Below are 27,750 nucleotides of genomic sequence, written 5' to 3' on the forward strand. Positions count from 1 at the left end.
AATAGCCGCTGAAATGTTGTCAATTTTTAAAAGCTACTTTGAATCTGATTAATGAACCTCAACAGAAAGCATTTTTATTAAATATAACTGTATTTATTGTACATAAAGTAAACTTAATCTGAGTCTATGACCATGCTGTCTTGGTATGGCTTTTATTATATTTCTTTTTTTTCTCTCCCCTCCAGGGGTCTTTTGTGGGCTCTAGTGTCCCTTATATGAAAGTAGGCTGACAGGAAAGGAGAGGGGGGAAGACATGCGGCAAATATTGTCGGGTCCGGGAGTCAAACCGGCGATGGCCGCGTGGAGGACTCAAGGCCTCCAAACATGGGTCGTTCTGTCCCCTACGCCACCACAGCACGCCCAGGATTTTATTATATTTCAATGTGATTTTATATTAAGTGGACCTGCTTGTCTCCATTGAAATGAAATTCGATTTTTTGCAATGTACAGTATGTGAATTGATGCCAAACTAAAATGACTTTTAAAGTTCCAAACTGTTTGTGTAAAATTACAGTGCTCATTTGTTTGGGTAAAAGCTCGGTGGTGTAAGATCACCCTGGCTGTGAAATCCACGGCTGCTCCACGGTTGAGTAGGAGAGTGGCCACATTGACATTTCCATAATGGGCAGCAATGTGCAGCGGGGTAAATCCACTCTGGGACACAGACATGAGGAATAGAAAAAGACAAAATGGAAAACAAAAGTAAGCATCAGTTCTACCTCCAGGTCCTGCAATATTGACCCTGAGTAGCTTCAGGCTTCAAAGCATGCAGTGGTCACTTCAAGCATCAGTTATCAACAAAGAGTGAACTGGAAAAGAGGACACTCCCCCCAAAAAATATACAAGTCACACATGTAACACCCACAAATAATTTGGAAAGACAAACTCATTTTTCATGCAAGGTGAACATTATAGAAATTAAGAACTCTTCCTCCAAAAAACTAAACAGATCGTCATCCAGACTGAGATGAAGATGGACAAAAACATTATCTAGTCAAAATTAAAAGCAGCTAATAATAAAACTCAATAGATGGCACAAGGCAAAATTTATGGTTCCCATTAAAACCAGTGCACTATGTTGACAGTACATCATAGAGTCATTAGAGCTAGCAATGAGAAATATATGGGGAAAGTTAGAGATTGCAGAGCAGGTTGGAGGAGTTGTGAAATTCTTGCCTTACCTTGCCATTCTGTAAGTGTTGGTCCGATTTAATGTGAAAAAGTTGTTTACAAGAGTGTGGAGAAAACAGTGACTAACGAGATGGTTTCAAACATTACACAGTTAAAAGCTCAGAATGGTGCAAATTAAAGAACTGTGGATGCATCATGCTCCTCAGTGCAATGCTGTTAGGCAAAATAAATGAAGACAGGTTTTTACATACACTGGATACATTTAAATGTTCTTGTCAGTTAGGGTTACCAACATCATATCTATTTGATAAATTCCAGAACGAGAGATTGTTATTACATTCTTCAAGGTCGAAATTTACATAGACTAAGATTACCGTGCCTCTTAATTGTTAATGCAAACCTGGATGATGATGTTATTTATGGACTCACAAGTTCAATTAACTTGTGAGTCTCCAAAAAGCTCCAATTAGAAAGTTTTATTTGCCATGAATAAATTAAAGTTTTGGCGCTCTGATCCCAGCAGTTGACTTCATGTACATGTGACCTGCAATAAGCCTGGATGAGCAGCTCAGGATGAGGACCAGAGACGTCTTCCCCCCTGAGGCCGGGACACTGGTGGTGGAGGCCAAAGAGAGGATGAAAGCCTGAATGAGGCGGGAGAACAAGAGTGGAGAAGGGGCGGAGTTGGGTTGAAGCTCAGGTGGCGAGCAGAGAGAACCACCAATGGAGGCCTTATAAATGGAGACTTGCTCGATGATTGGTTACAATGAGGCATGGTCCGTTGCTGATAGGCTGTGGTAGAAGCGCATGATGCAGTGACTGGATGATGCCGGGGAGGCTGAAGAGAGACTTCCAGTTTGAATTTCTGCCTAGGCTTCATTTCACAAAATTAAATTTCAGTTGAATATCAGTTTTAAACAAATATATGCAAGAATAAACAGCATGGCGAAGTTCAACCATAAGGCCTTTCAGAAAGGAGTTGAGTTCTGTTCCACAGATGAACGGATTCTGGTAGGAAATGTACAAATCAACTCCAGAACAAAAGCTAATAAAAATGCTAATGAGGCTGTTAAGAGAGACCTGTAGCAACCTTGGCTGAAATGTCATTCAGACAGGAAGAAGCCATTGCTCAAAAAGCAGCATAAAAAGCCAGATTTGCAAATTCACTCAGAGACAAACCTTTAGTTTCATCAGACCACAAGACATGTCTTGAAAACAAAAGTTTAAGTGTTTTTTTCATTATAGCAAAAGTTAAATTTGGAAGAAAAAATAGGAGGGGTTGTAAATTGAACAAGATAGATACCCTGATAAGAAGATTATATGGAAATACTTAAGCAACATCTAAAGATATCAGCCAGGCAGTTAAAGGTTGGATGTGTCTTCCAATTGGACAGTGACTCTAACCATTTAGCCAAATGTAAAGAAATTTTAAATTGCTGTTATTTTTCTGGCATTTAGCAAACAGATATGATTTCAGGAAAAATTTATTGTGAAAAAATGGTGGTGTTGTTGTACAAAGTGTATGTAATATGTTTTAAAGGGATCCACGATTAGTTGTAACAATAGACTTTATTTGAAAAACATTTATTTTAGATGTTAAATCAATACAGTAATAATACTGTAGTCTGTTTGTTATAAATTCTAATAAAATATTATTAATATTATTATTAAAACACACGGATGTTGCCATGTTGTTTATGCTGCAATGCATTCTGGGTAAATGATCTACACTAGGTCCAATTTTGCTAGCGCCATTCAGCCAAAACAGCAACAAGTAACATTGTTAAGTCTTTTCAATTTGAACCAGAGCGCATTGAAATTGATGGGAATGTAGAAATCACAATGAAGATGAAGAGGAAAGAGTTATCCAGAAAACTGGTGTTAGTGATGCTGCTGCCACCTTCAGCTTCATAAATGAAACAATGAATGACATGTAGGTTTGGTGGGACTGTGTGATCCAGTAAGTGGTCTGTGTTGGATCTGGTCTTCAGTCCAGTAACACCTATTTAGGCTCTGGTCTTTGGTTCGGTGTTGGGTCTGTGATTTCATATTCGGTACTGGTGGCAGTAGCAATAGCTTCTTTATTGTTTAAAGGAGCTTCCAGCGCTGCTTGTCTCTGATGTTTCTCCCAGTATGTTTGTCTTGCTAGCCGGTGCCAGGGTTTAGGCATTTTGTGGATAAAAACTGTCAGCACAACATATGTTTTTAGCTTGCAAAGGCAACAACCACCTGTTAAATCTTTTATCAATTTTGCTTGTACAAATGATTCAAACTCTTCTGGAGAGAAATGTTGAAAGCACAAATGCGAGTCCTTCGGAAGTTGTGCTCAGCTCTTTCCCATTATGCTCTTCTTTTTTTTCATGTGGGAAGTGGTCCAGATTCACCTCTATATTTTTTGTTTATTTTAATCTAACCCAACAGCGATGCTGTGACTTTGAATTTACACCAATCATAAATATAGTGAAGAAAATAGTGATAAAATTAACTACAGTAAAGATAACCTTCCTGTGTTCACTCTGTACATTCCAGTGCAGAACAAACCAAACCAGGTCACCAACCCACCATGCATGGCACAAGTGAAAAAATGGTGACCTCCATGAATGAAAATGTAATGAAAAACAAATATTTTCAGGTAATTGTGAGTTTTGACACATCATAAATAGCATTTTTTAGCTAACAGCAAAATTGCAACATATTTAGGCCAACATGTTCAACTAATTGTGGATCCATTTAAGTGTAAATGCTTTATTCACACTAAGTGTCACATGCCTCCTATTCAGAAAACAATAACAGACAATGTTATTTTCTAATTTTCTTTTAAAAGTATGTATTTTAAAAGAGGTTATATCAGTAATCTTTTAAATGTGAATGGCCAGGGCTGCCGTTATAACAACAGGGTTGAGTTTTGAATGTTGCTGTGCATTAATCTGTGAAAAAGAAGAGTCTTTTCTAGTTTTCAGACTGCAGAACAAAGAGCAGTTTTAAATCCTGTTTAATGGACTACATTTTTACGCTTTCAATGATACTGTACTATAATATTGTATCTTTAAAACCAATCTCTTGTTATTATGCTTTAACCTTGATGATGGTAGCTGGGGTTAGGCCTGTATGAGTATAAAATGTACTCAGCTGAACACAAAAAAATAACAAAAGAGCAAACAGTGAAATTAAAGAAACCTCCAGATGAAAAAATAAGCAGACACAATCCACTGGCAATCCAAGGCTACATCTTCAGGCAGAGTGGAGTGGTCATAAATTTAATTTTAATTTAATTCAATTATATCATAAAAGTGCTCCCCAGGTCACCCCAGGAGGAGAGTGCTCCTCCTGGGGACTCCCTTGTTCTGCTGGGGGACTTCAACGCTCACGTGGGCAGCGACAGTGAGACCTGGAGGGGCGTGGTTGGGAGGAACGGCCCGCCCGACCTGAACTCGAGCGGTGTTCTGTTGCTGGACTTCTGTGCTCGCCATGGATTGTCCATAACGAACACCATGTTCAAGCATAAGGGTGTCCATATGTGCACTTGGCACCAGGACACCCTAGGCCGCAGTTCGATGATCGACTTTGTCATCGTTTCATCGGATCTGCGGCCGTATGTCTTGGACACTCGGGTGAAGAGAGGTGCGGAGCTGTCCACTGACCACTACCTGGTGGTGAGTTGGGTCCGGTGGTGGGGGCGAAAGCCGGTCAGACCTGGCAGGCCCAAACGTGTTGTGAGGGTCTGCTGGGAACGTCTGGCGGAATCCCCTGTGAGACGGAGCTTTAACTCCCATCTCCGGCAAAACTTCAAACACGTCCCGGGGGAGGGGGGGGACATGGAGTCTGAGTGGACCGTGTTCCGTGCCTCCATTGTCGAGGCGGCCGATCGGAGCTGTGGCCGCAAGGCTGTCGGTGCCTGTCGCGGCGGCAACCCTCGAACCCGTTGGTGGACACCTTCGGTGAGGGATGCCGTCAGGCTGAAGAAGGAGTCCTATCGGGCCTTTTTGGCCTGTGGGACTCCGGAAGCAGCTGATGGGTACCGGCAGGCGAAGCGGCATGCAGCTCGGGCGGTTGCTGAGGCAAAAACTCGGGCGTGGGAGGAGTTTGGAGAGGCCATGGAGAAAGACTTCCGCACGGCTTCGAGGCGATTCTGGTCCACCATCCGGCGTCTCAGGGGGGGGAAGCGGTGCAGCACAAACACTGTTTATAGTGGGGATGGTGTGCTGCTGACCTCTACTCGGGACGTTGTGGGTCGGTGGGCAGAGTACTTCGAAGACCTCCTCAATCCCACCAACATGCCTTCCACTGAGGAAGCGGAGCCTGGGGACTCTGGGTTGGGCTCTCCAATCTCTGGGGGCGAGGTCGCCGAGGTGGTTAAAAAGCTCCTCGGTGGCAGGGCCCCGGGGGTGGATGAGATCCGCCCGGAGTTCCTTAAGGCTCTGGATGTTATAGGGTTGTGTTGGTTGACGCGACTCTGCAATATCGCATGGACATCGGGGGCAGTTCCCCTGGATTGGCAGACTGGGGTGGTGGTCCCCCTGTTCAAAAAGGGGGACCGGAGGGTGTGCTCCAATTATAGAGGGGTCACACTCTTAAGCCTCCCTGGCAAGGTCTATTCAGGGGTCCTGGAGAGGAGGGTCCGTCGGATAGTCGAACCTCGGATTCAGGAAGAGCAGTGTGGTTTTCGTCCTGGTCGTGGAACACTGGACCAGCTCTACACCCTCGGCAGGGTCCTGGAGGGTGCATGGGAGTTTGCCCAACCAGTCTACATGTGTTTTGTGAACTTGGAGAAGGCGTTCGACCGTGTCCCTCGGGGAGCCCTGTGGGGGGTTCTCCGGGAGTATGGGGTACCGGGCCCTTTGATACGGGCTGTCAGGTCCCTGTATGACCGGTGTCAGAGTCTGGTCCGCATCGCCGGCAGTAAGTCGGGCTCGTTTCCGGTTAGAGTTGGACTCCGCCAGGGCTGCCCTTTGTCACCGATTCTGTTCATCACTTTTATGGACAGAATTTCTAGGCGCAGCCAAGGTGTTGAGGGGATCCGATTTGGTGGCCTTAGGATCTCATCTCTGCTTTTCGCAGACGATGTGGTCCTTTTGGCTTCATCGGATCGTGATCTGCAGCTCTCGCTGGAGCGGTTCGCAGCCGAGTGTGAAGCGGCCGGGATGGGGATCAGTGCCTCCAAATCCGAGGCCATGGTCTTGAGCCGGAAAAGGGTAGAGTGCCTTCTCCGGGTCAGGGGGGGTGTCCTGCCCGAAGTGGAGGAGTTTAAGTATCTCGGGATCTTGTTCACGAATGGGGGAAGAAGGGAGCGGGAGATCGACAGGCGGATTGGCGCAGCGTCTGCTGTCAAGCGGGCGCTGTACCGGTCCGTCGTGGTGAAGAGAGAGCTGAGCCAAAAAGCGAAGCTCTCGATTTACCGGTCGATCTACGTTCCCACCCTCATCTATGGTCATGAGCTTTGGGTCATGACCGAAAGAACGAGATCGCGGATACAAGCGGCCGAAATGGGTTTTCTCCGTAGGGTGGCTGGGCTCTCCCTTAGAGATAGGGTGAGAAGCTCAGTCATCCGGGAGGGACTCAGAGTAGAGCCGCTGCTCCTTCACATCGAGAGGAGCCAGTTGAGGTGGCTTGGGCATCTGGTCAGGATGCCTCCTGGATGCCTCCCTGGTGAGGTGTTCCGGGCACGTCCCACCGGGAGGAGGCCCCGGGGAAGACCCAGGACACGCTGGAGAGACTATGTCTCTCGGCTGGCCTGGGAACGCCTCGGGATTCCCCCGGAAGAGCTGGAAGAAGTGGCCGGGGAGAGGGAAGTCTGGGCCTCCCTTCTGAAGCTGCTACCCCCGCGACCCGACCTCGGATAAGCGGAGGAAGATGGATGGATGGATGGATGGATATATCATAAAAGTCCAAATATTATACCACAAATACATATTTTGTACCACAAACAAGCAAGGAGGTATGCCAATTAAAAAAAATATCCTTGAATAAAAATGAGCATACATGGTGATGTTTCATGCAAATAAAAATGCTATAAACTAGCCAACAAGTGCTCTACTGCACTGAAAGCAGTTTCATACTGATGTTTTCACCTTAAACATCTTAAAAATAATTTTGGTGACCAATAAAAAAATGGTTTAATAAATTACTGTTGGCAACACAATGCATTGTGGGATACTTTGCTGGCCAATCCCTACTGTCACAATGTCCTAAAAAATCAATTATTGCAAACCATAAAAACAAATGAATTCATGTTGTGCAATTTAAGTATTACAAATAATTTTATAGATTTTGTTTAGCGGTACATAAACTAAAACATCACATTAATGACTTCTGCTAGCTGAAAATTGCCTTTACTTCAAATGACAGTTGGTCTGTTGGTGCCTGGGAACTCTGATGGCTTATGGGTAATATTTGGTGTTTTGAAATACTGAATGAAACACAATAAAGACAACAAGATTTTCTTTTGTTGTGTAGATGAAGTTAAGTGTAATAGAAAATTTGATTTTAACTATTTCCTCTTAATTTGATCTCAACAAGGATAAATAGTGTTTTGTGTTTTTCTTTAATTTTTGTTACTGTGTAAGTGTGAGAGAGCCTGCAACTATGAGTGACTGATAAAGAACTAGAAGTTGTGGTTGGAATCCTTGTCAGCTCTCATTTCCTGCTATACATGTAGGATGTGGGTTTTCAAAAAGTCTTAACTAAAAAGCGTTCTTTCCAATGAGGTGAAGGGCTGTTGCATGACACTGGATAAAGATGTGGCGTTGTTATCCACCTAGTAATGGAGATAAGTTCAGACTTTGGCAGTGTTCTTCTTTGCTGTGACTATATACTGTAATCATGTGATCTGTGTTGTTCGGGGCTCTTTTACTGTGTTCAGTGAGGTGGGTCTTCAAACGTTTTTGCCTTTGAATAAAAATAAAGAGAAGGATTAATCTTTCTCTAGTTATTGGAACAGACTCTCATTCTTTGATAACTGACATTTCCACAACACACGATAGGCTCTTGGTACTTAAACAATTTATTTTCAGAAAAAAAGTAACAATGTCTTGTATCTTTAATAAATATTTGTGACCTCAATACTGTGTGTAAAGATACTAACTTGAATTTTTATTGTTGATTTCACAGATTCAGTTATGTTAAATTTACTTCACCACAGAATCATTTTTCTTAGTATGCTCTATGGAATTCCTAATGCTTGATCTCTGATAATTATGGATAAACTGTTGCTGGAATGTTTCACAGCATGGAAATTAAAGAATGTAGCTGTAATTCTGAACTAGCTGCATCCCTCAGCAGACTGGGGAAACTGACCCTTCACTCAGTTTTAACTTGAGGTTAAAATGATCTTTCACCAAACCCTACTGGGAAATAAAGTTTGATTTTAAAATATTTCGGTTTCATTTTGGCAGCCTTGGTCATTCATTAAAGCACTTGTGTAATATTATATCAGTCATGCGTCAGTACATTGCTTCTACTTTAACTCTTCAGCAACTAGTAAAGAGTGCGACAAGAGCGACCATGCAACACCAACAGAAACAGACATTATCGCTTTATATAACAGAATAACAGACAGCTTTCTCATGAAGGCATCAGCACAATATGCATCAAATTAGGACGTCACAGAAGGAAAGTGCATTCATTTCAATTCATTATGTTACTCAGAGATGCTTATGATATTTAAAAATGCACTGAGGATTCCAGATGGAAAAATGAATTTCTTAGGGGAATAAACATAATAAAGGAAAATAAAGATTCAGTGATATTAATGCAACATAATGAAATTTGTGGACTGTGCAGGGGACAGCAACTTTAGCCATTCCTGTCAGCCATACGTGGTGGAATCTGAATAAACCGTACCAAATCAACTGAAACAGAGAAAGTATAAAATGACAGAGAAAGTATAAAATGACCCAAATGATGGTTACTTTGCAAGACAAGGTATGGTGGTGGACAGAAAGAAAAAGGGATGATAAAGAAAGAAATCTGTGTGAATTAAAGGGGGATGTGTATACCTCAGTAGTCCTATTGACCATCATCTGTTGCAGAGGGAATGAGGGAGGGAAAGACCAGTTCAGTTAGCTTTGTTTTACACATTACTCCACTGTAGTCCATGCACAGCAGAGGATGCTGTGCAGCCAAATTCTAATCTGGGAAGTGACGTGGCTAGAGTGGCTTATTTTTTTCCCTGTTTCAGATACATAATGTGATTTGTCTTTGAAATTGATTGACATTATTTAAGTCAAAATTTATTTCACCAACATATATTATAGTGAAAAGACTTAAGTACTGCATTGGAATGCTACAAATAGTTATAATATAGCATATTAACTATTTTAAATTACAGGTTGCTTTCCCACATCTCAAAGATGATTTTCCTCAAACTTGCAGTGTACCTTCAAGGACCAACGCAGTCCAGTTTTAGGCACTCTTAGCTAATGTGCTATTAGCAAAGCAAATGTTATGTTTAGCATTTTTGCTAACTTTGAAAACAATTAACTTCTCCTAAATAATTTTTTCTGGATAAATTTGAAAGAACTAATTTACTTATCTGTTTTGTAAACTTTCAGCTGAATAAAGTCTGGTATCTGTGTTGCTTATCGACTGTTAAGAATTTTTTAATTCTTTATATTCATGCTCTTATATTAAAGCGGGTGAAGACTGTCTATGCAGCAGTTCCTACCAGGTTAGAGGTCAACTCATTATACCCTGGTTCCTGGAATATTTAACTTATTAACCTTTTGCATGTGATGTTACGCTCTTCAGAACTCACTGTGCCATGACGGACGTCAAAACAACCAAATATTGCTTTATGGAGAAGGTACGTGTCTAACCATTAATAATATGGAGACAAAGCTGCACCGTCAAAAAAAGAAAAAAGTAGCATCTAGTCTTTTGCACGTTTTTAAGGCTGCTCTGGTGTAAGGGAAAAGGCCAATTATGACATACAGTGGGTATGGAAAGTATTCAGACCCCTTTCAATTTTTCACTCAGTTTCATTGAAACCATTTGCTAAAATCAAAAAAGTTCATACCTTGACAGAAAAAAACAAAAATGTAGACATTTTTGCAAATTTATTAAAAAAGAAAAACTGAAATGTCACATGGTCATAAGTATGCTCTGGGGAGCTGGCAGGAGTGCTGACGGACATCTTCAACCTGTCCCCGGCCCGCGCTGTGGTACCGACCTGCTTCAAGTCTACCTCCATCGTCCCAATCCCCAAGAATCCCAACCCAACCAGACTCAATGACTACCGCCCGGTAGCCCTTACCCCCATCATTACCAAGTGCTTGGAGCGGCTGGTCCTAGCACACCTCAGATCCTGTCTCCCCCCCACACTAGACCCCCACCAATTTGCATACAGGCAGAACAGGAGCACAGAGGATGTAGTCTCTATAGCGCTGCACTCTGTCCTTTCTCACCTGGACAGTAAGAACACTTACGCCAGACTGCTGTTCTTAGATTTCAGTTCAGCATTCAACACTGTCATCCCATCACAACTCATTACCAAACTCACAGACCTCGGCATCAGTTCACTCATATGTAACTGGTTGCTCGACTTCCTGACCAGTCGACCTCAACATGTCCGGCTGGACAACCACTTCTCATCCACCATCATCATAAACACCGGAGTGCCACAAGGCTGTGTGATGAGTCCCTTCCTCTACTCCCTCTTCACCTACGACTGCAGACCTGTCCATGACTCTAACGCCATCATCAAGTTTGCAGACGACACCACGGTGATCGGCCTCATCAGAGATAATGACGAGGCCGCTTACAGGGAGGAGGTAGACCGTCTGGCTGAGTGGTGCGACAAAAACAACCTGCAGCTGAACACCGAGAAGACCAAGGAGCTTATCGTGGACTTCAGGAGGAACACTGACCCACATCCACCCATCCACATTAAGGGGACAGTGGTGGAGCGTGTGGACACCTTTAAGTTCCTGGGAGTCCACATCTCCGAGGACCTGACGTGGATGACCAGCTGCACCAAACTCATTAAGAAGGCGCATCAGCACCTCTTCTTCATGAGGACCCCGAGGAAGAACCACCTGTCCTCAGAGATCCTCACGAACTTCTACCGCTGCACCATTGAGAGCATCCTCACCAACTGTATTACAGCTTGGTACGTGAACTGCTCTGTCTCTGACCAGCAGGCGCTGCAGAGGGTGGTGAAAACTGCCCAGTATATCGCCGGGGCACCGCTCCCTGCCATCATGGACATCTACAGGAAGCTGTGTTTGAAAAGGGCCGGGAAATTCACAAAGGACTCCACTCACCCAGCACACACATTCTTTTCCCTCCTGCCCTCTGGGAGGCGTTACAGAAGCCTACGGACCAGAACCACCAGGCACCAGAACAGCTTCTTTCCCACAGCTGTCACGCTTTTGAACGCCTCCTGACACAAAACATAAACTATAAGGACTGTACTCCCCTATCCTCTCATACAACAATAACACATGGACTATCCTCACACACACACACATCACGGACTGTTTTCTTCACACACACATGCAACCTGTAAATTTTATCTGCCATTATTTATCTATAATCCATTCCCTAACATTCTTGTATATTCTGTATAATCTGTGCATATAGCTCCCATATTTATATTTATACACAATATCTATATCTCTTGCTATAACCCGTTATAGTCCATACATACATAGTCTTGTACATCTGTAAATAAATATTTATATCTCGTAGAGCACTTCTGGATAGATGCAAACTACATCTCGTTGCTTGTACTTGTGACAGTGCAATGACAATAAAGTTGAATTCTATTCTATTTTATTCTATTCAGACCCTTTGCTCAGTAGTGATTAGAAGCACGCTTTTTCACACCTGGATTTGGGGAACCTCTGCCATTCTTTCTTCAGATCTTCTCCAGTTCCGTCAGGTTGGATGGTGAATGTTGGTGGAGCCATTTTCAGGTCTCTCCAGAGATGCTTAATTGGGTTTAGGTCAGGGCTCAGTCTGGCTCAGAGTTGTTCCGAAGCCACTCCTTTGTTATTATAGCTGTGTGTTTCAGGTCATTGTTTTGTTGGAAAGTGAACCTTCGACCCATTTGAGGTCCTGAGCTCTCTGGAAGAGGTTTTCTTCCAGGATATCTCTGTTTTTGGCCACATTCATCTTTGCTTCAACTGTAAGCGGTCGTCCTGTCCCTGCAGCTAAAAAACACCCCATCGTTTCGCTGTTGGGATTGTACTGGGCAGGTGATGAGCAGTGCCTGGTTTCCTCCACACATATCGCTTAAAATTAATGCCAAAAAGTTCAATCTCTGTCTCATCAGACCAGAAAATTTTATTTCTCATAGTCTGGGAGTGTTTCATGTGTTTTTTTGGTAAACTCTATGCAGGCTTTCCTATGTCTTGAGGAGAGGCTTCCGTCGAGCCACTCTGCCATAAAGCCCCGACTGGAGAGCTGCAGTGATTGTTGACCATCTCCCTACTGCATCTCTGGAGCTCATCTTTGGGTTCTTCTTTTTCTCTCTCACCATAGCTCTTTTCCTACGATTGCTCCGTTTAGCTGGACAGCCAGGTTGAGGAAGAGTTCTGCTCATCCCAAACTTTTTCCATTAAGGATTACGAAGGCCAATGTGCTCTTAGGAACCATGAGTGCTGCAAAAATTCTTGTGTAACCTTGGCCTGGTCTGTGCCTTTCTACAATTCTGTCTCTGAGCTCCTTGGGTAGTTTCTTCCACCTCATGATTCTCATTTGCTCTGACCTGCACTGTGAGCTGTGAGGTCTTATATAGACAGGTGTGTGTTTTTCCTAATCAAGTCCAGTCAGATTAATTAAACACAGCTGGACTCCAATGAAGGAGTAGAACCACCTCAAAGAGGATCAGAAAAAATGGGCAGCATGAGTTAAATATGAGTGTCACAGCAAAGGGTCTGAATACTTATGACCATGTGATGTTTCAGTTTTTCTTTTTTAATAAACTTGCAGAAATGTCTACATTTTTGTTTTTTTCTGTCAAGATGGGATGCTGAGTGTACATTTATGAGAAATAATATTAACTTTTTTTATTTTAGCAAACAGCTGCGATTAAACAAAAAGTGAAAAATATAGATGGGGTTGAATACTTTCTGTAAATCCTGTGGTATGAATTCAGGCAAAGTCAGGCATGGGTCAATTTCTAAGCTATTTTCAACTTTTGTAAATATTGCCTCTACAAGCCCCTACCAGGTGTGCTAAATTTACAGACAAATTAGATTGACTTGAACTAGTAGAAGCCATGAATAAACTGGCAAAAACAAGTTGGAAAAACAATTTCAGTTGCTCTGTTCAATACTCCCATCCCTCACTTCCAAGGTGTACGTCATGGCACCTCGAATGATTAAGTAACGTAGATGCAAAGGGTCAATATGTTCCAGGAAAAACACCTGTAAGTTCTTCTGAATACTGTACAAACTCCTGAAAGGATCTTGTCAGGAAAAAGCTGTATAAGGAGGGGAAGTATTGTGTAAGCTCCTAAAATACATTGCCTTTTAATAGCTGTATTATTTTTTATGTTCTAAACTTGCCCTTACTTTGCAATGTATTGTACTTACTAACGATTTATATTTTTTTATGTTTTTGTGAACCCACTTGATTTGACTTGCCCACATATTTGCTGCTGTTATACCTGAATTTACCTTCTAAGATACAATAAAGACTATTTCTATTCTATACTGTGAATTTTCTGTGTTATAGGAGAGAACGTTCACTAAAGTAACTGAAATTCTGGGAAATCACTGTGGCTTTATGAAGTATTATTACTAAAACGCAACACTAACAGGTTGTGATGTAGAAAAGCATATACAATTAGTGCTGAATTGCTAAATAAGCAAACTGGCTGACTGGTATCACTCTGGTTACAACACTGGCTTTGGATAAAACGGTTCTACAACTTCAAAATGAGAAGTAACACAAACATCTTTCTACACATAAAAACGTATGATAAAAATGTAACTGAAAATATATTTATTCTATAAATGTTTCTGCTGGTTATCCATAACAATATCTTTGTAAATTAAAACTATAAATGTAGGATCGATTTCAAACTGTAAGATAAAACTATGTTTTTGTGAACGTTTTTCAGAAGACGTTTTTTAATACATGCATATTGTTTGTTTTATATGTTCTCATTTCATTGAATTTGGGCTAAAATAAATACAGAATCAAATTAGAAAAAAGTAGCTTTTTCAGTCCACTTAAAGGAAACATCACATTGATTTCCTTTCCAAGAAATACGTATTTACAAATTAGACAGTTTTTGAATTTAATTTGTTTCTTTTGTTTGAATTTGTCTTTAGTTTGTTTTGTATTTTTAACTTTATTAACTCTTTAATTGCTGAATTTGTTTTTTTCAAAAATAAATGAATAAATATCTTAGGATTTTTTGGGTAACTGAAGTAAATAGATCAATTGAAGTTTTTTTATAATTTTTTGTATGTCAATTTTTTATATGTCAATAACTGTAACTGTAAATAACTTGTTTTTCAGCAGGAATTCATAAGGTGCTTCAATGTAGAAAGACTGAATGGACTTGTGGGTACTGATATAAACCTTCTAGCCACGTGACTTAAAACCACAAAACTAGGTCAGAAAAAAGTCCCAACTAAAAAATATTACATTCTAGTTCCATCAACTGGTACGTAAAGTCCCATCAACTTCAGGTTGTCTTCATAACCCCTCCCACCACTAGCTGATGGTCCAAAACATTTGTTAGGATCATCTGATCATCTGTCCCCTAAGCATGCAGCCTTAGATACAACCTGCAGACAGTGGCACACTCCATGCACTGGACATTGCTACACTTAGACATCGGTACAGCGAGGAAAGGGAGGAAGGAGTGATGAGGGGAAGTGTGTGAAAGGGAGCATTTAAAGAGAGAAAAAGGAAAAGAAAGAGAGACCCGGTTAGTGGCAGGACCAGGAGTGACGTGGCAGGCACAGCGACACTGAATGACAGAAACGGAGAGAGAGATGCATAGAGACTGATAGGAAACCAGACACTACACACATTTAAGCAGATTTGTATCAAAAACTACATCACAACAAACTAGAGGTGCTGGCATTAACTAAGTATAGAAACCTTGGTTATACTATTTAAACATGCTGTGATTAGTATCTGGATAATATGCTAATTTCAAATACATTCTGTTTATGATTCAACACTTTGTCATAAGAGAAAGAATGAATCAGTTCACGTTTGGCCTGGATTGAACTAATCTGAAAGGAAAAAGAAATGTGCTTGCAATGACAAGACACAATGATTGCTAAATATCTTGGGTCTGATTACGTCCTGTAGTTCATTTAAGCTCTAATGACTGAATCAATGCTGCTCAAACCCATTGCAGTTGGAAGAAACAAGAACCTTTTAGATCAAAGCTGTTTTCCCTCTTAGATGGTTTGCAGTCATGTGGGTATCAGCTCATGTAGAAAATATCTTATTTGCAACTCATAAGTGCAAACAGAGCTGATTGTGAGTTTTGAGTGACACTTTAAAGGTTCCCTTGTATGAGCCCATTAGAGGTGAGTTTACGTTTTAAAAGACACCTTTAAGTCAGGATCTGTGTGAGTTGTACAAGCCTCATTATGTAAAATGCAAGGCAAAACATATGCTGTGGAAAGTTGATGTATCCCTGAAAGGTCCCAAGAGTTTGCCACTGAGTTGAGTTGTGAGTAGGTGTGAAGTAGGGGATGATGGTAGCATTATAACCAGCCCTGTTGCTGTTGCTCTCAGTAAAGCTAATTCTCAACTCCTCGACTCAGGAACTCTAAAACCTACTTTTTGTTTGTTTCACTTGGTTTTGATGTTATTGGTAATTACACCTTTTTAATAATAGTTTTAGAATCGCAGAATGCTAGATCTACAAATGAAACTTAATTTGTTCATGTTTTTAGCATGCTGAATGATCCATCCATGGATGAAGAACAAATCAAATATGAATCTAAGTCTGCAATGTCAGCTTCTCTGATAGAAGCACACACTGACACAAGATGTAACCAGCTCAGTTGGTAGAGTTGTGGAAGGCCAAGATGGATTAAAGACAGGCTTGTTTTTGCAGTCATATTTACATTCTTATGAAAATATTTTTTAAGATCAGAGATTACATTCATACAAAAGCATCAAACAAACTATAGCATAATACCCATTTCCCTCTGGCTACAACTATACATGTATATGATCAAGACTGTAGATAATGATCACTGTAGGTAGAAGTAATCTCATTACTACTTATCCAGATACCAACCACAGTTTGATCGATGAAGGAAAATAGTTATCACTTATGTGGTGAACTGCTACTGTTAGTGAGCTAAAGCTGCTAGCACTACCAGGAGACTCACAATGGTCCAATGATGACTGACTACCAGATGTAAAACCAGGAATGTCACAAACAGCTCATTTCAACATAATAGCTCTGCATATTTCACGTAGCTCGGTCTACCCTCCATATAAAACACTGACAAAAGCACCAAGCACCACATGAGCTACTTTACTTTCATACATGCCAAGCCTAACTCATCACAATGAACAACGGCCATACCTTCGACTGGACATCGGCATTGTGATCATTCTGAAGTAGCAGGGCGGCTGATTTGGTATCATCCTTGCGTGCGGCAATGTGCAAGGCAGGCAGGCGAACCTTGCCTTTGGTATCGTTTTCCAGTAAGATGGAGACCACCTGGTTGTGTCCCTGCTGGAGGGCAATTGCCAGGGGTGTAAAACCATCCTAGATGAGAGAAGACGGAGAAAAAATTTGATGGTTATTTACCATGTATCCATGCACAATACTTACAAGGAATATGATTAATAACATATCCACAAAAAGTGATAATGGTTTTAACATTTGGCAAAAAGAGAAACCTCAGATTACTCACTTCTGTTGCAATGCTCTGGTTGCCTCCATTCTCAAGCAAGTAGCGCACCACATCCATGTGATTCTCCTGGGCTGCCATGTAGAGAGGAGTGAATCCATTCTGGAAATCCCAAACCTAATGGTTACTCGTAAGGTCTTACACAATTATTTAGTAATTCTCAAAAAAGTTACAGCAGTAAAGTCCTGGCTTGAGAGAGAAATGTTGGAACCAACAGCTGTGGAAGATGAGAACAGTGGTAGACCTGAGACTGTGAATTGATGTCAGCTCCTCGTTTGGTCAGGATCTTCACAACTTCTGCCTGACCAGCCAGAGAAGATATGTGCAGGGCTGTGTTTCCTTTCTGAAAAAACAGGAAATACGTTCAGGTGAGAAGGATTTTTTTCCTGACTTCAAATTAACATTACGGTAACTGTTGTTAATAAGAAGCACATAAATGAGTACTGGTCAAGACAAAAAGAGTAGGATACAGATAGGGCTTTCTCTTCCACACAGTTAGATGCCTCTTCTCAAGCTCTATTCTTCTATTATTTTTTGATTATTTTAACAGCCAAAAGGCAAAACTGTATGCTCTGTAAGTAGACTGTGTGCACAATTGTTAGGCAAGTTTCAGTCTGGATCATATCATCATTTGGGTGCATATTTTCCAACTCCAAGCTGTTTAAACCTGAACCTTGTTGAATATGAACACATCAGCTGATGTGTATTTGTTTAATAAGGGGGGTGGGGCTAAGAAGATCAACACTCTATATCAAGATGGGTATAATTATTAGGCAGCTTCTTTTCCTCAGGCAAAATGAGCCAAAAAAGAGATTTAAGAAACTCTAAAAAGTATTTCAGAGGGAAGCAGCACTTTTGAAATTACTAAGATACTGGGGCGTGATCACACAACCATCAAACGTTTTATTGCAAGTAGCTAACAGGGTTGCAAGAAATGTGTTGAGGAAAAAAAGACGTTAATTAACTGCCAGAGATTTGAAAAGAATCAAACGTGAAGCTACATTATCTTCCAGTGCGGTCATTTTCCAGAACTGCAACCTACCTGCAGTGCCCAGAAGTACAAGATGTTCAGAGACTTGGCCAAGATAAGGAACGCTTAAACCCGACCGCCATCGAACAAGACACATTAGTTGGAACATGAAGACTGGGCCAAGACAGATCTGAAGACAGATTTTTCAAAGGTTTTATGGACTCATGAGATGAGAGTGACTCCTGACGGACCAGATGGATGGACCTGTGGCTGGATCAGTAATAGGCACAGAGCTCCACTTCACATCAGACACTAGCAAGGTGGAGGCAGGGCGCTGGTATTATTAAAGATGAGCTAGTTGGACCTTTTCTGGTTGAAGTTGGACTCAAAATCAAGTCCTAAACCTACAGCCAGTTTTTAGAAGACACTTTCTTCAAGTTGTGGTACAGAAAAAAGTCTGCATCTTTCAAGAAGACCATGATTTTTATGCAGGACAATGCTCCATCGCATGCATCAAAGTACTATGAAAGGCCTTAAAGATGAAAAAATAATGAAGTGGTCCCCTTCCTCACCAGACCTAAACCCCATTGACAACCTGTGGGCCTTTCTTAAACAGGAGATTTATGGTGAAGGAAAACAGTTCACATCTCTGATCAGTGTCTGGGAGGCTGTGGCTGCTGCTGCACAAAAAGTTGATCGTCAACAGATCAAGAAACTGACAGACTCCATGAATGGAAGGCTTCTAAGTGTTATGGAAAAGAAGGCTGACTATAAAGGTCACTGATTTATTTTTTAAATGTCAGAAATGTTTATTTGTCAATTTTGAGTTGTATGTTTATAATTCTCACTTTAACGGATGACATTAAATTAGTGAGACAGGAAAATTTTCTGTTTTAATTAAGATATAATAATTATAACTATAATAATATAATAATTCTGCACACTACTAGTTGCCCAATAATTGTGTACACAAAGATATTGTCCTAGAAACGGTAAAAAAAAAAAAAACTTTTGTAAATATTCAGGTTTGAGAGGTTAATAATATTTTGGATTGATCAAGAGCGCTGTAATTGTTCCACAATAAAATTAATACAGTACCTTGTTGAATCTATGTAATGATGGATTAAGGCAGTTCTGAAGGCGAAAGGGGTCCAACACAGTACTAGCAAGATGTACCTATTAAAGTGGCCGGTGAGTGCATAATTTTTGTCCATGTCAACTTAAAAATAAGCTGTTGTTACAGGTTAATTTTCTAAACTTCAGAAAAATAATTGTTAGGGATGCATAAGTATTAGAATTTGTGCCGATACTGACAACCAATATTAATACTGCTGTTATGCGAATATTTATCAATATTTCATTTTATTAAATATTTTTGTCGATTACTTGATTAATCTTCAGAGTAATCAATAGATTACTTGAGTACTAAAATAACTGTTTACAACAGCCAGGCTGGCACTGCAGGCTTTGTTAAAACAGAGACTGGACAACTCTTAAACTGATTGGGCCACACAATCAGTTTAAGGCTAAGAGTTTTGCCATATCGCCACAACAACTGAATAGGGAACTTAAACTCCCATGACACCTTCACCAAATCCACAAAGTAAAGAATCCACTTCCAGTATGTCTCACAAACACAGTCCATGTCATAAGATACAGTGAGAAAAAGTTTACAGTTGCATATATTAAAGACTACATGCTCACAGTAATCATTTGTGTAACTTTAAAATTCTTCCTCCATTTAGAAATACTTTCCTGCATAATGTTTGCTAACACTTGCACTTTGGAGCATCATCAAGGTTCGTTGCAACATGACAAACCGGAAGTTACTCCTTCTCATATTGCAGCTTATGGCAAGATGGGTATTCTCTTTGGAGGGGCGAGGCCCCCAGGCACTGGCCCCACTTTACGTATCGTTTTCCTTTAGCCCTCCACCTTTACTCTGGAGCTCTGTTTCAGGAGTAAAAACATGCAGACCTTGTTTTTCTCAATGAACAACATCTGTCATAACTGCAGAGGAAATCTCTTTGAAATGAAAGATAAGTTGGTTTAAACAGGACTAGAAGTTTTTTTAAAAAGGAAGCTCGATAAAGACTGACTTGTCTGTCTGGTGTCAGATTTCAGACTCACAGAGGAAAGATCAGCGGTCATGGAGCAATAGGTCAAGCTCAGCCAAAGAACTGAGCTTAACTCTGCAACAAGCCGACAACAACGTGTTTACTGCTAAGTTGAAACAGTGAATGAAAACAGGTGGCTTATCTATAGAACAATATTACATGTTAGGACTGGATATGTAAACATGTACAACGACTACAGCTGATGTTAGATGCATGGATATATCATATCTTACCTTTGTGGATGAATCCACAGAAGCACCCCGATCTAACAGCTCCTGGACCAGATCCACATGACCTTCCTTGGCAGCCAGATGCAGAGCATTCAGACCATTCTGGGAATAAAAGAAGGAAATATCAGAGCTTGTAAGACACGGCAACGAGAATGTAGACAAACTGTCACATTTGGACAAAATACTTACAACCTTGTCGTTTAAGTCTATCACTAAAGAAGTGTGATTGTCATCTTCTGTGTCCATCTTTCTAGGACACAGTGTGAACAGCTGCTTATCAACGTTAGATTACATGTGGAACCTTGTAATGCTGCAGTGGACCAGAGCGCTTCCTGGGAATGAAGCTATAAATAGTTGAGTGTGTTTGTGATTCTGTGTGTGCAGATACACACACAGTTACGCACTAACTATATCTGAACTATAATGTTATTGCTCTGGCACTGATCTGTGATAGGTAGAGCTTTAAACAAAGCATAAAATGGGCACATCCTATTGATTTCAACCTTGTAGTAGTTTTTAAGACCTCTATTAATATCTTCAGTGTGCACAGCAGTGTCATGTGATGTTGGAGCAGCTCAAATGACACAAACACAAGAATGATACTAAGGATAAGAAAAAGGGAGTGTGATTAAACAAAGTCTGATTGTGATGTGTGATGCAACAATAATGTCACTTCTTCTGAGTCCACTTAATTCAGATCTGTGTGTCAGTTCTGCTTAGTGCTTTAGAGTATCTGCTAATTTTGAAAACATTTAGAACACCTAGCTTCCCCTGAATTTTATTTTCAGATAAATTCTAAGGTGTAAAGTTTCAGTTGAATAAAGTCTGTAAGATTTTGATATTGACTGTTAAGAATTATTCAGGTAGTTAGAAACCCACAAGAACAAAATAAAACATAGACAGTAGAGACCAAGATATAATCATAAAGAGAATATCTAAGGCCATTACAGAACATGTAAATTATGTCAAAATTATATTATACTCATGTATAATAGTTTTTCAAGGACACCTCTAAGACAAATATAATTTGAACTGAAGTTAGCACTTTAGTTCGTTAGTATTAATTTCTGCTAAATACTATGTTGATTTCACACTTTTGCAGAACTAACATTTATGAGTACTGCTTAGGGTTAGAGAATCTACCTTCTTTGTTAGTTGTGACCAAAACTACTAACTAGGAATATTTACTTCAGTAACTTTTTTGAGAAACTATAGAAATAGTCTTACTGGAGTTGTCATAACAAAGACACTTTGAATAATGTCAACTTTGTATTAAGTGTCATGATTTACCAAATGACACTTTATGATAACAGTCATAAATATTCATGAAGACTTACTCATGTTCATGACAGGTGTTATGTCATGTTTATGACAGTGTCATAAAGGGCTTATTCACACCCCATCAAATAAAGTGTTAAAAAAAAACTTACAAAGTCAGCGATTTGTAACATTGGTGACACTGAGAAACAGCTTTTGAAGGAGGAAACTAAGTTGGCTAAATTCAGCCTTATGCCTTAGCTTCATTAAGGGGCCCTCTCAGTGAAGCTGATTTTTAAAATATATATATATATGTAATAATTTCTGTCATTATAATATCAAAAACACACAATTTCATCATAAAGTGATTTGTTTTTAAAATAAAATATTTGATCATGTATGTAGAAATTATTATTTTATGGATAAAAACAACAACAAATGTTCTTGGGGCCCCCTGGTGGCTGTGGTAGATCATGCAAGCTTCACCAGTAACATGAGCTGCTGTGCAGAGCATCCAAACGTCCATAGCTCCGGTCAGAAGTTAAGTTAGCAAAACAATGTCTCAAAAAAGGACTTATCCTTCAGGGAGGGAGAGAAGAAAGAGGAAGAATAGACAAAAACCCAAGATAAAGATTTGTTTTAATGTGCTTTGGTAATGTAATGTAATGTAAAAGATTCGTAAAGCTGCTAATAGAAAATTAGCTTGATAGCGACCTGGAACGGTCCAGTCCAGCAGCCAAACATTTATGCTAGCGTCTTTGTGTGAAACTAAGTTTTAACTTTACATGAGTTGATTCTCATGATTGGCTCTGGATATTTCAGAGGTTTTTGGCTTCAAAACGGAGTGTTTGTTAACATTTGATAACAATAATTAAAACTTCTCAATGTTTGATATTGTCTAGCAAAATGTTTTTATGTCAGGCTACATAGCTGCTTCATCGATGAGCTGCTCTCTGCTGTAGTTGGGGATATGTTGTTTGCTGCTGAGCAAAATCATTTTGTGGCTAAAACAAACATTATTTTTACATCAACTTCTAAGTTATGTGAAACTTTTGTTAAAATCATTTGAAGGCTCAGAATCAGTCCGGAAGCGGTACTAGTCCACATTCTCAGGGAAGAAAGACTCACCTGGTATAAATTACATTTCTAGCTATTGGAGTAACGCTTAAAAGAAATTTATTTAATCAAAGATTGTCATGAATATGTTCGTGTGTATTCCATCTTAAGTTTGGCTGCACTGACTGCAGTTTTCTGGCCGATCCCTGGTTATCGATCTTTAAAAACCTGACCTGCTGATTTTAATTTTAGTTGATATGAATTTTTTTGTCTGAAATGTCGCTAAATACAGCAAGAAAGTCACTGAGTTGGCAACAGTGGATGAATATTGCTAACTGTAAATGTGCAGACCTGACCTGGTGGGCCAGTCTGTCAGTCAAACCTCTCACTACAGAGCAGAAGAGGACAGAGACTGATTTTTAAACCTTTGCTGACAAAAATAAGATCAGCGGATAAGATGGGCTTCACATGGAAGAATTGGCCGATAACGATCCCCCAAAATTAACCCAGAAATCGACAGGCTGATAAATGTATCCTATATTATACATGCATAAGGTATAATACAAACAGCACCATTGGAGATGCAATAAGTTTATAGCAGGTGTGCGAATGATCTAATCGTCTAACTGTTGATTCCAGAAATCCGCATTGTCAGCAGAAATAGTGGGGCCCAAAACCAAATTTTGCGTAGGGCCCCATAGAGGCTTGGGCCGGCTCTGGAGGGATTGTACAGAAACTCACAGTCACACTGGGTCGTCACTGAAATAATGACATACTAACACATAAACCAATTATAAACTCGGATCTACACTTGTGTTTATCACACAAATGTTTGTAGCCTAGCATGTACCCACCACAAAACTGACTCTTATGCCTGTATTATTGGTATTGTGGAGAAGCAGCTTTCAGCATCTATGCACCACAAATTTGGAACAAACTTCCAGAAAACTGTAAAACAGCTGAAACACTGACTTCTTTTAAATCTCAACTGAAAACCCACCTGTTTAGAATTGTATTTGAAATGTAATCAATTACAATTGTAACTTGACTTAATGATTGATTCTATATTGCATTGTGATTCTGTGTTTGTAATGATGTAAAGCACTTTGAAATGTCTTGCTGCTGAAATGTGCTATACAAATAAAATTTGATTGATTGATTGATATTGTTGTCCTGGACTTAAATAGTTCTTATCTCAGTGCAGTTAGAGGTACCAAAGAAGTTTGTCAGGTATGATGTTTTTCAGCATACATACATGTAGGGTTTTTTGTGGGGTTTTTTTTTTAAAGAAAACAGTAATGATGGATTAGTAGGAAATCATAACACTGACTTGTATTTTGAACTTTATTGAACACGGCAAGTTACAAATAAAATTACAGCAATGTAAGACACAATAAATGTTCAAATGGGAAGACGTATATACATATTAAAACCCACTCCTCCAGAAACATCACAAAATGACTTAATCCTATTTATATGTATTGCATCAGTATGCCTTCATTCTACTTTCAGATTCTTGCTTAATATAATACAATGATATGCTAATAACAGCTCTAATAGAATTAACGATAATGATAATATTGACACTAACAATGCTGTGTAACAACAACGTAATACATCAAGACAGTTCTTGATGTTAAAACTATGTTTGGACATAGTTTTAATTCCACAATCAATCGTTAAGTTATAAAACAGCAACATAGGAGTGTATACTATAATTCTTTGTAGTGTTTCAGCAGGCATTTTCAAAAACACTGCAAGTCCTTGCTGCATCTCCTGCTGCTGCAAACTGACCTGTTATGTATTTACTTCTGTGTACATCATTTGTACTTTGCAATTTTCCATCAGTTCAACCTTCCGCAAAGCATGTTCTAAGCCCTTTGTATTGCCTTGTTGCTGAAAATGTGCTACATAAATAAAATTACCTTACCTTACTACAGTTTAAAATAGCTTCAAGAGTAAGAACGATCAGTGCCAACATCATTCCTGTTACATTAGCTGATAATAAAAACATCCTCCACACACCACATAGCCAGTGGCAAATTTTACACTTCCATTTCATGTGACCCTTGTTTACTTGCTGTTGCTAGGCCAGGCCTGTTTACACACCATCAGGTTTCACCTCTCTCCTTCACTGGTGCTGGGAATTTAATGGGCTTAGAGGAGACTAGATAATGACCGGACCTAAATAAAGAATCTCTCTGAATCAACCAAACTTTTCATAATTAGATCTATGATGGCGGCGCCCGAAATGGCTGCGGCTGCATGGGCTCTCGACAACTTGCGAGTATTTGAGCAAAATACGCCGCCTAAAACGCTACAAACTTTGCATCCACTCAGTAAGTTAGCATATGATCGCCAGCGTCTGCTGGAATTACGATCATCAAGTGATTTCGGACTCATAAATACGACTACTCTGGAGTGTTTACGTGATCTCAGAGTGCTACGGAACCAAGACCCAGCAGCCCACGGCGCAACGGACTCGCCTAGCAGCACTAGCCGGAGGAGGAGAAAGCGAAGGCGGTGTGACTGGCAGCGGAAGCGCGGCTGTCGAAGTGGACTCACAGCTAAGCTAAACGCTAACCCCCACAGATCGCCGCTTCCGTCCATCTTCCTCTCTAACGTCCGCTCTCTGGACAACAAAATAGACCATCTGCAACTAGAACTGTCTTCAAAGAGAGAGTTGAGGAACTGCTGCGCTCTTATTCTGACAGAGAAATGGCTCAACTCGTCCATACCGGACAATGTTGTTAGCCTGGAGGGGCTCGCTATATTCTGCGCAGACAGGAGCAGCGCTCTCAGCGGTAAAACCTGAGGAGGGGGACTGTGTATCTACATAAACAACAACTGGTGTAAAAATGCCATGAATGTCGCCAGTTACTGCTCCCCGAACATCGAGCTTCTGACTGTTAACTGCAGACCATTCTACCTGCCCAGGGAGTTTACTGTTGTTAGCATCACTGCTGTGTATGTGCCCCCCAGTGCTAACACTAAAGAGGCTATGAGTGTTCTCTACCGGACCATCAGTGAGTTGCAATCCTCACACACAGAAGGCATTTTCATCATTGCTGGGGATTTTAACCAGGCCAACATGAAGACTGTTCTCCCTCACTTCAACCAGTATGTGGATTTTCCAACCAGGGGAGGAAATACTCTAGACTTGGCCTACACCAAAATCAAAGAAGCATTCAGAGCAGCCCCCCGCCCCCACCTTGGCTATTCAGACCACCTACAGTATCTGTTATGCTAATTCCTGCATACAAGCCCCTGCTGATCAGAACAAAACCTACAGTGAGGCAGGTGAGAGTGTGGACGGAGGGGGCCATGGAGGCACTTCAGGACTGTTTTGAGTGCTCTGACTGGGAGATGTTCAAGGCAGCAGCCACTTACAACGACCAGATCAACATCGATGAGTACGCCATGACTGTGTCAGCCTACATCAACAAGTACACAGAGGACGTCAGCATCACTAAGAGCATTATCACCGGGCCAACCAAAAACCCTGGATGACTAAGGAGGTACGTGAAATGCTAAAAGCACGGAACTCAGCCTTCAAGTCTGGCAACAAGGAGGCACTGAGGACAGCGAGAGCCAACTTGAACCGTGCTATCAGGTTAGCAAAGCGAACCCACAGTCAGAAAATACAGGAGTTCTTCCACGACACCAGCAACACCAGGAGTATGTGGCAAGGCATAAAGGCGATCACAGATTACAATCCATCCTCCCCCCCAGTGGGTGAAGTTGATGCTGTCTTTCTAAATGGACTCAATCATTTATTTGGGAGGTTCGAGGCACTGAACAGTACTCCTGCAAAGAAAACTGTTCCCCACCAGGAAGAGGAGGCACTCTGCCTCGACACAGTCGATGTGTTGAAGACTCTGAAAAGAGTCAACCCACGGAAGGCCCCAGACCCCGACAACATACCTGGGCGGGGGTTCAGGGAATGAGCAGGTCAGCTGGCTGGTGTCCTAACAGACATTTTTAACACCTCACTGGACCAAGCCACAGTGCCAGCCTGTCTCAAAACTGCCACCATCATTCCGGTGCCAAAGAAACATCAAGTCACCTCTTTCAACGATTACCGGCCTGTGGCACTGACTCCCATCATGATGAAGTGCTTTGAAAGGCTGGTAAAAGAACACATCGTCTCCAGACTCCCCTCCACATTCGACCCGTTCCAGTTTGCCTACCGCCGAAACCGCTCCACTGAGGACACTATCTCCTCCGCCCTACACCTGAGCCTGGCTCACCTGGAGGAGAAGAACACTCATGTGCGGATGTTGTTCCTGGACTTCAGCTCAGCATTCAACACAATCATCCCACAGCATCTGGCAGGAAAACTGGGACACCTGGGCTTCAGCAACCCCTGTGCAACTGGCTGCTAGACTTCCTCACCGACAGACCTCAGTCAGTCCGGATCGGACAACACACCTCCGATGTCATCACCCTCAGCACAGGCTCCCCTCAGGGTTGCGTCCTGAGCCCTCTGCTGTTCACACTGATGACACACGACTGCGTCCCCAGGTTAGCCACCAATCACATCGTGAAGTTCGCGGACGACACAACGGTGGTGGGCCTCATCAGAGACGACAACGACCTGGACTACAGAGAGGAGGTGGAGCAGCTGGTGGACTGGTGCAGAGACAACAGCCTGATCCTGAACGTTGACAAGACGAAGGAGATGATCGTCGACTTCAGGAAGAACCGGCCCAGCCACGCTCCACTGCTCATCAACAGCTCGGCTGTGGAGGTGGTCAGCAGCACCAAATTCCTGGGGGTGCACATCACAAACGACCTCACCTGGACTGTGAACAACACGTCTCTGGTCAAGAGGGCACAGAAATGCTTGTATTTCCCGCGGAGGATGAGAAGAGCACACCTGCCCCCGCCCATCCTCTAGACGTTCTACAGAAGCACCATAGAGAGCATTCTGACCAGCTGCCTCTCTGTGTGGTGTGGAGGCTGCAGCGCCTCTGACTGGAAGAACGTGAGGAGAGTGGTGCGGACAGCAGAGAGGATCATTGGGGCCCCCCTTCCCTCCATTCAGGACATTTCATCCCAGCGCTGCGTGTCCCGAGGCCGAAACATCATCAGTGACCCCTCAGACCCCCACCATGGACTGTTCTCCCTGCTGCCCTCTG

At 41.4% G+C, this 27,750-nt stretch overlaps 1 protein-coding gene across 22 annotated transcripts in view; it reads right to left on the bottom strand.

Annotated features, from left to right (window-relative positions):
* Positions 1-27,750, bottom strand: part of ank2 (ankyrin 2) — a 148,423-nt gene that overhangs the window by 103,725 nt on the left and 16,948 nt on the right. For 12 of the 22 annotated variants that reach the window (XM_023345554.1, XM_023345551.1, XM_023345553.1 and 9 more), the window contains exons 3-9: positions 20,300-20,398; positions 17,224-17,322; positions 16,983-17,081; positions 16,649-16,834; positions 9,126-9,149; positions 1,182-1,190; positions 556-654 (exon numbers count right to left, since the gene is read on the bottom strand). In XM_023345554.1, the coding sequence (XP_023201322.1) occupies positions 556-654; positions 1,182-1,190; positions 9,126-9,149; positions 16,649-16,834; positions 16,983-17,081; positions 17,224-17,322; positions 20,300-20,398 (615 nt within the window). The remainder of the gene's footprint in view (positions 1-555; positions 655-1,181; positions 1,191-9,125; positions 9,150-16,648; positions 16,835-16,982; positions 17,082-17,223; positions 17,323-20,299; positions 20,399-27,750) is intronic. The other 10 variants (XM_023345563.1, XM_023345564.1, XM_023345548.1 and 7 more) reach the window with 2 other exon arrangements.

This window comes from Xiphophorus maculatus, chromosome 14, assembly GCF_002775205.1.
Source record: "Xiphophorus maculatus strain JP 163 A chromosome 14, X_maculatus-5.0-male, whole genome shotgun sequence".
NCBI classification, from domain to species: Eukaryota; Metazoa; Chordata; class Actinopteri; order Cyprinodontiformes; family Poeciliidae; genus Xiphophorus; species Xiphophorus maculatus.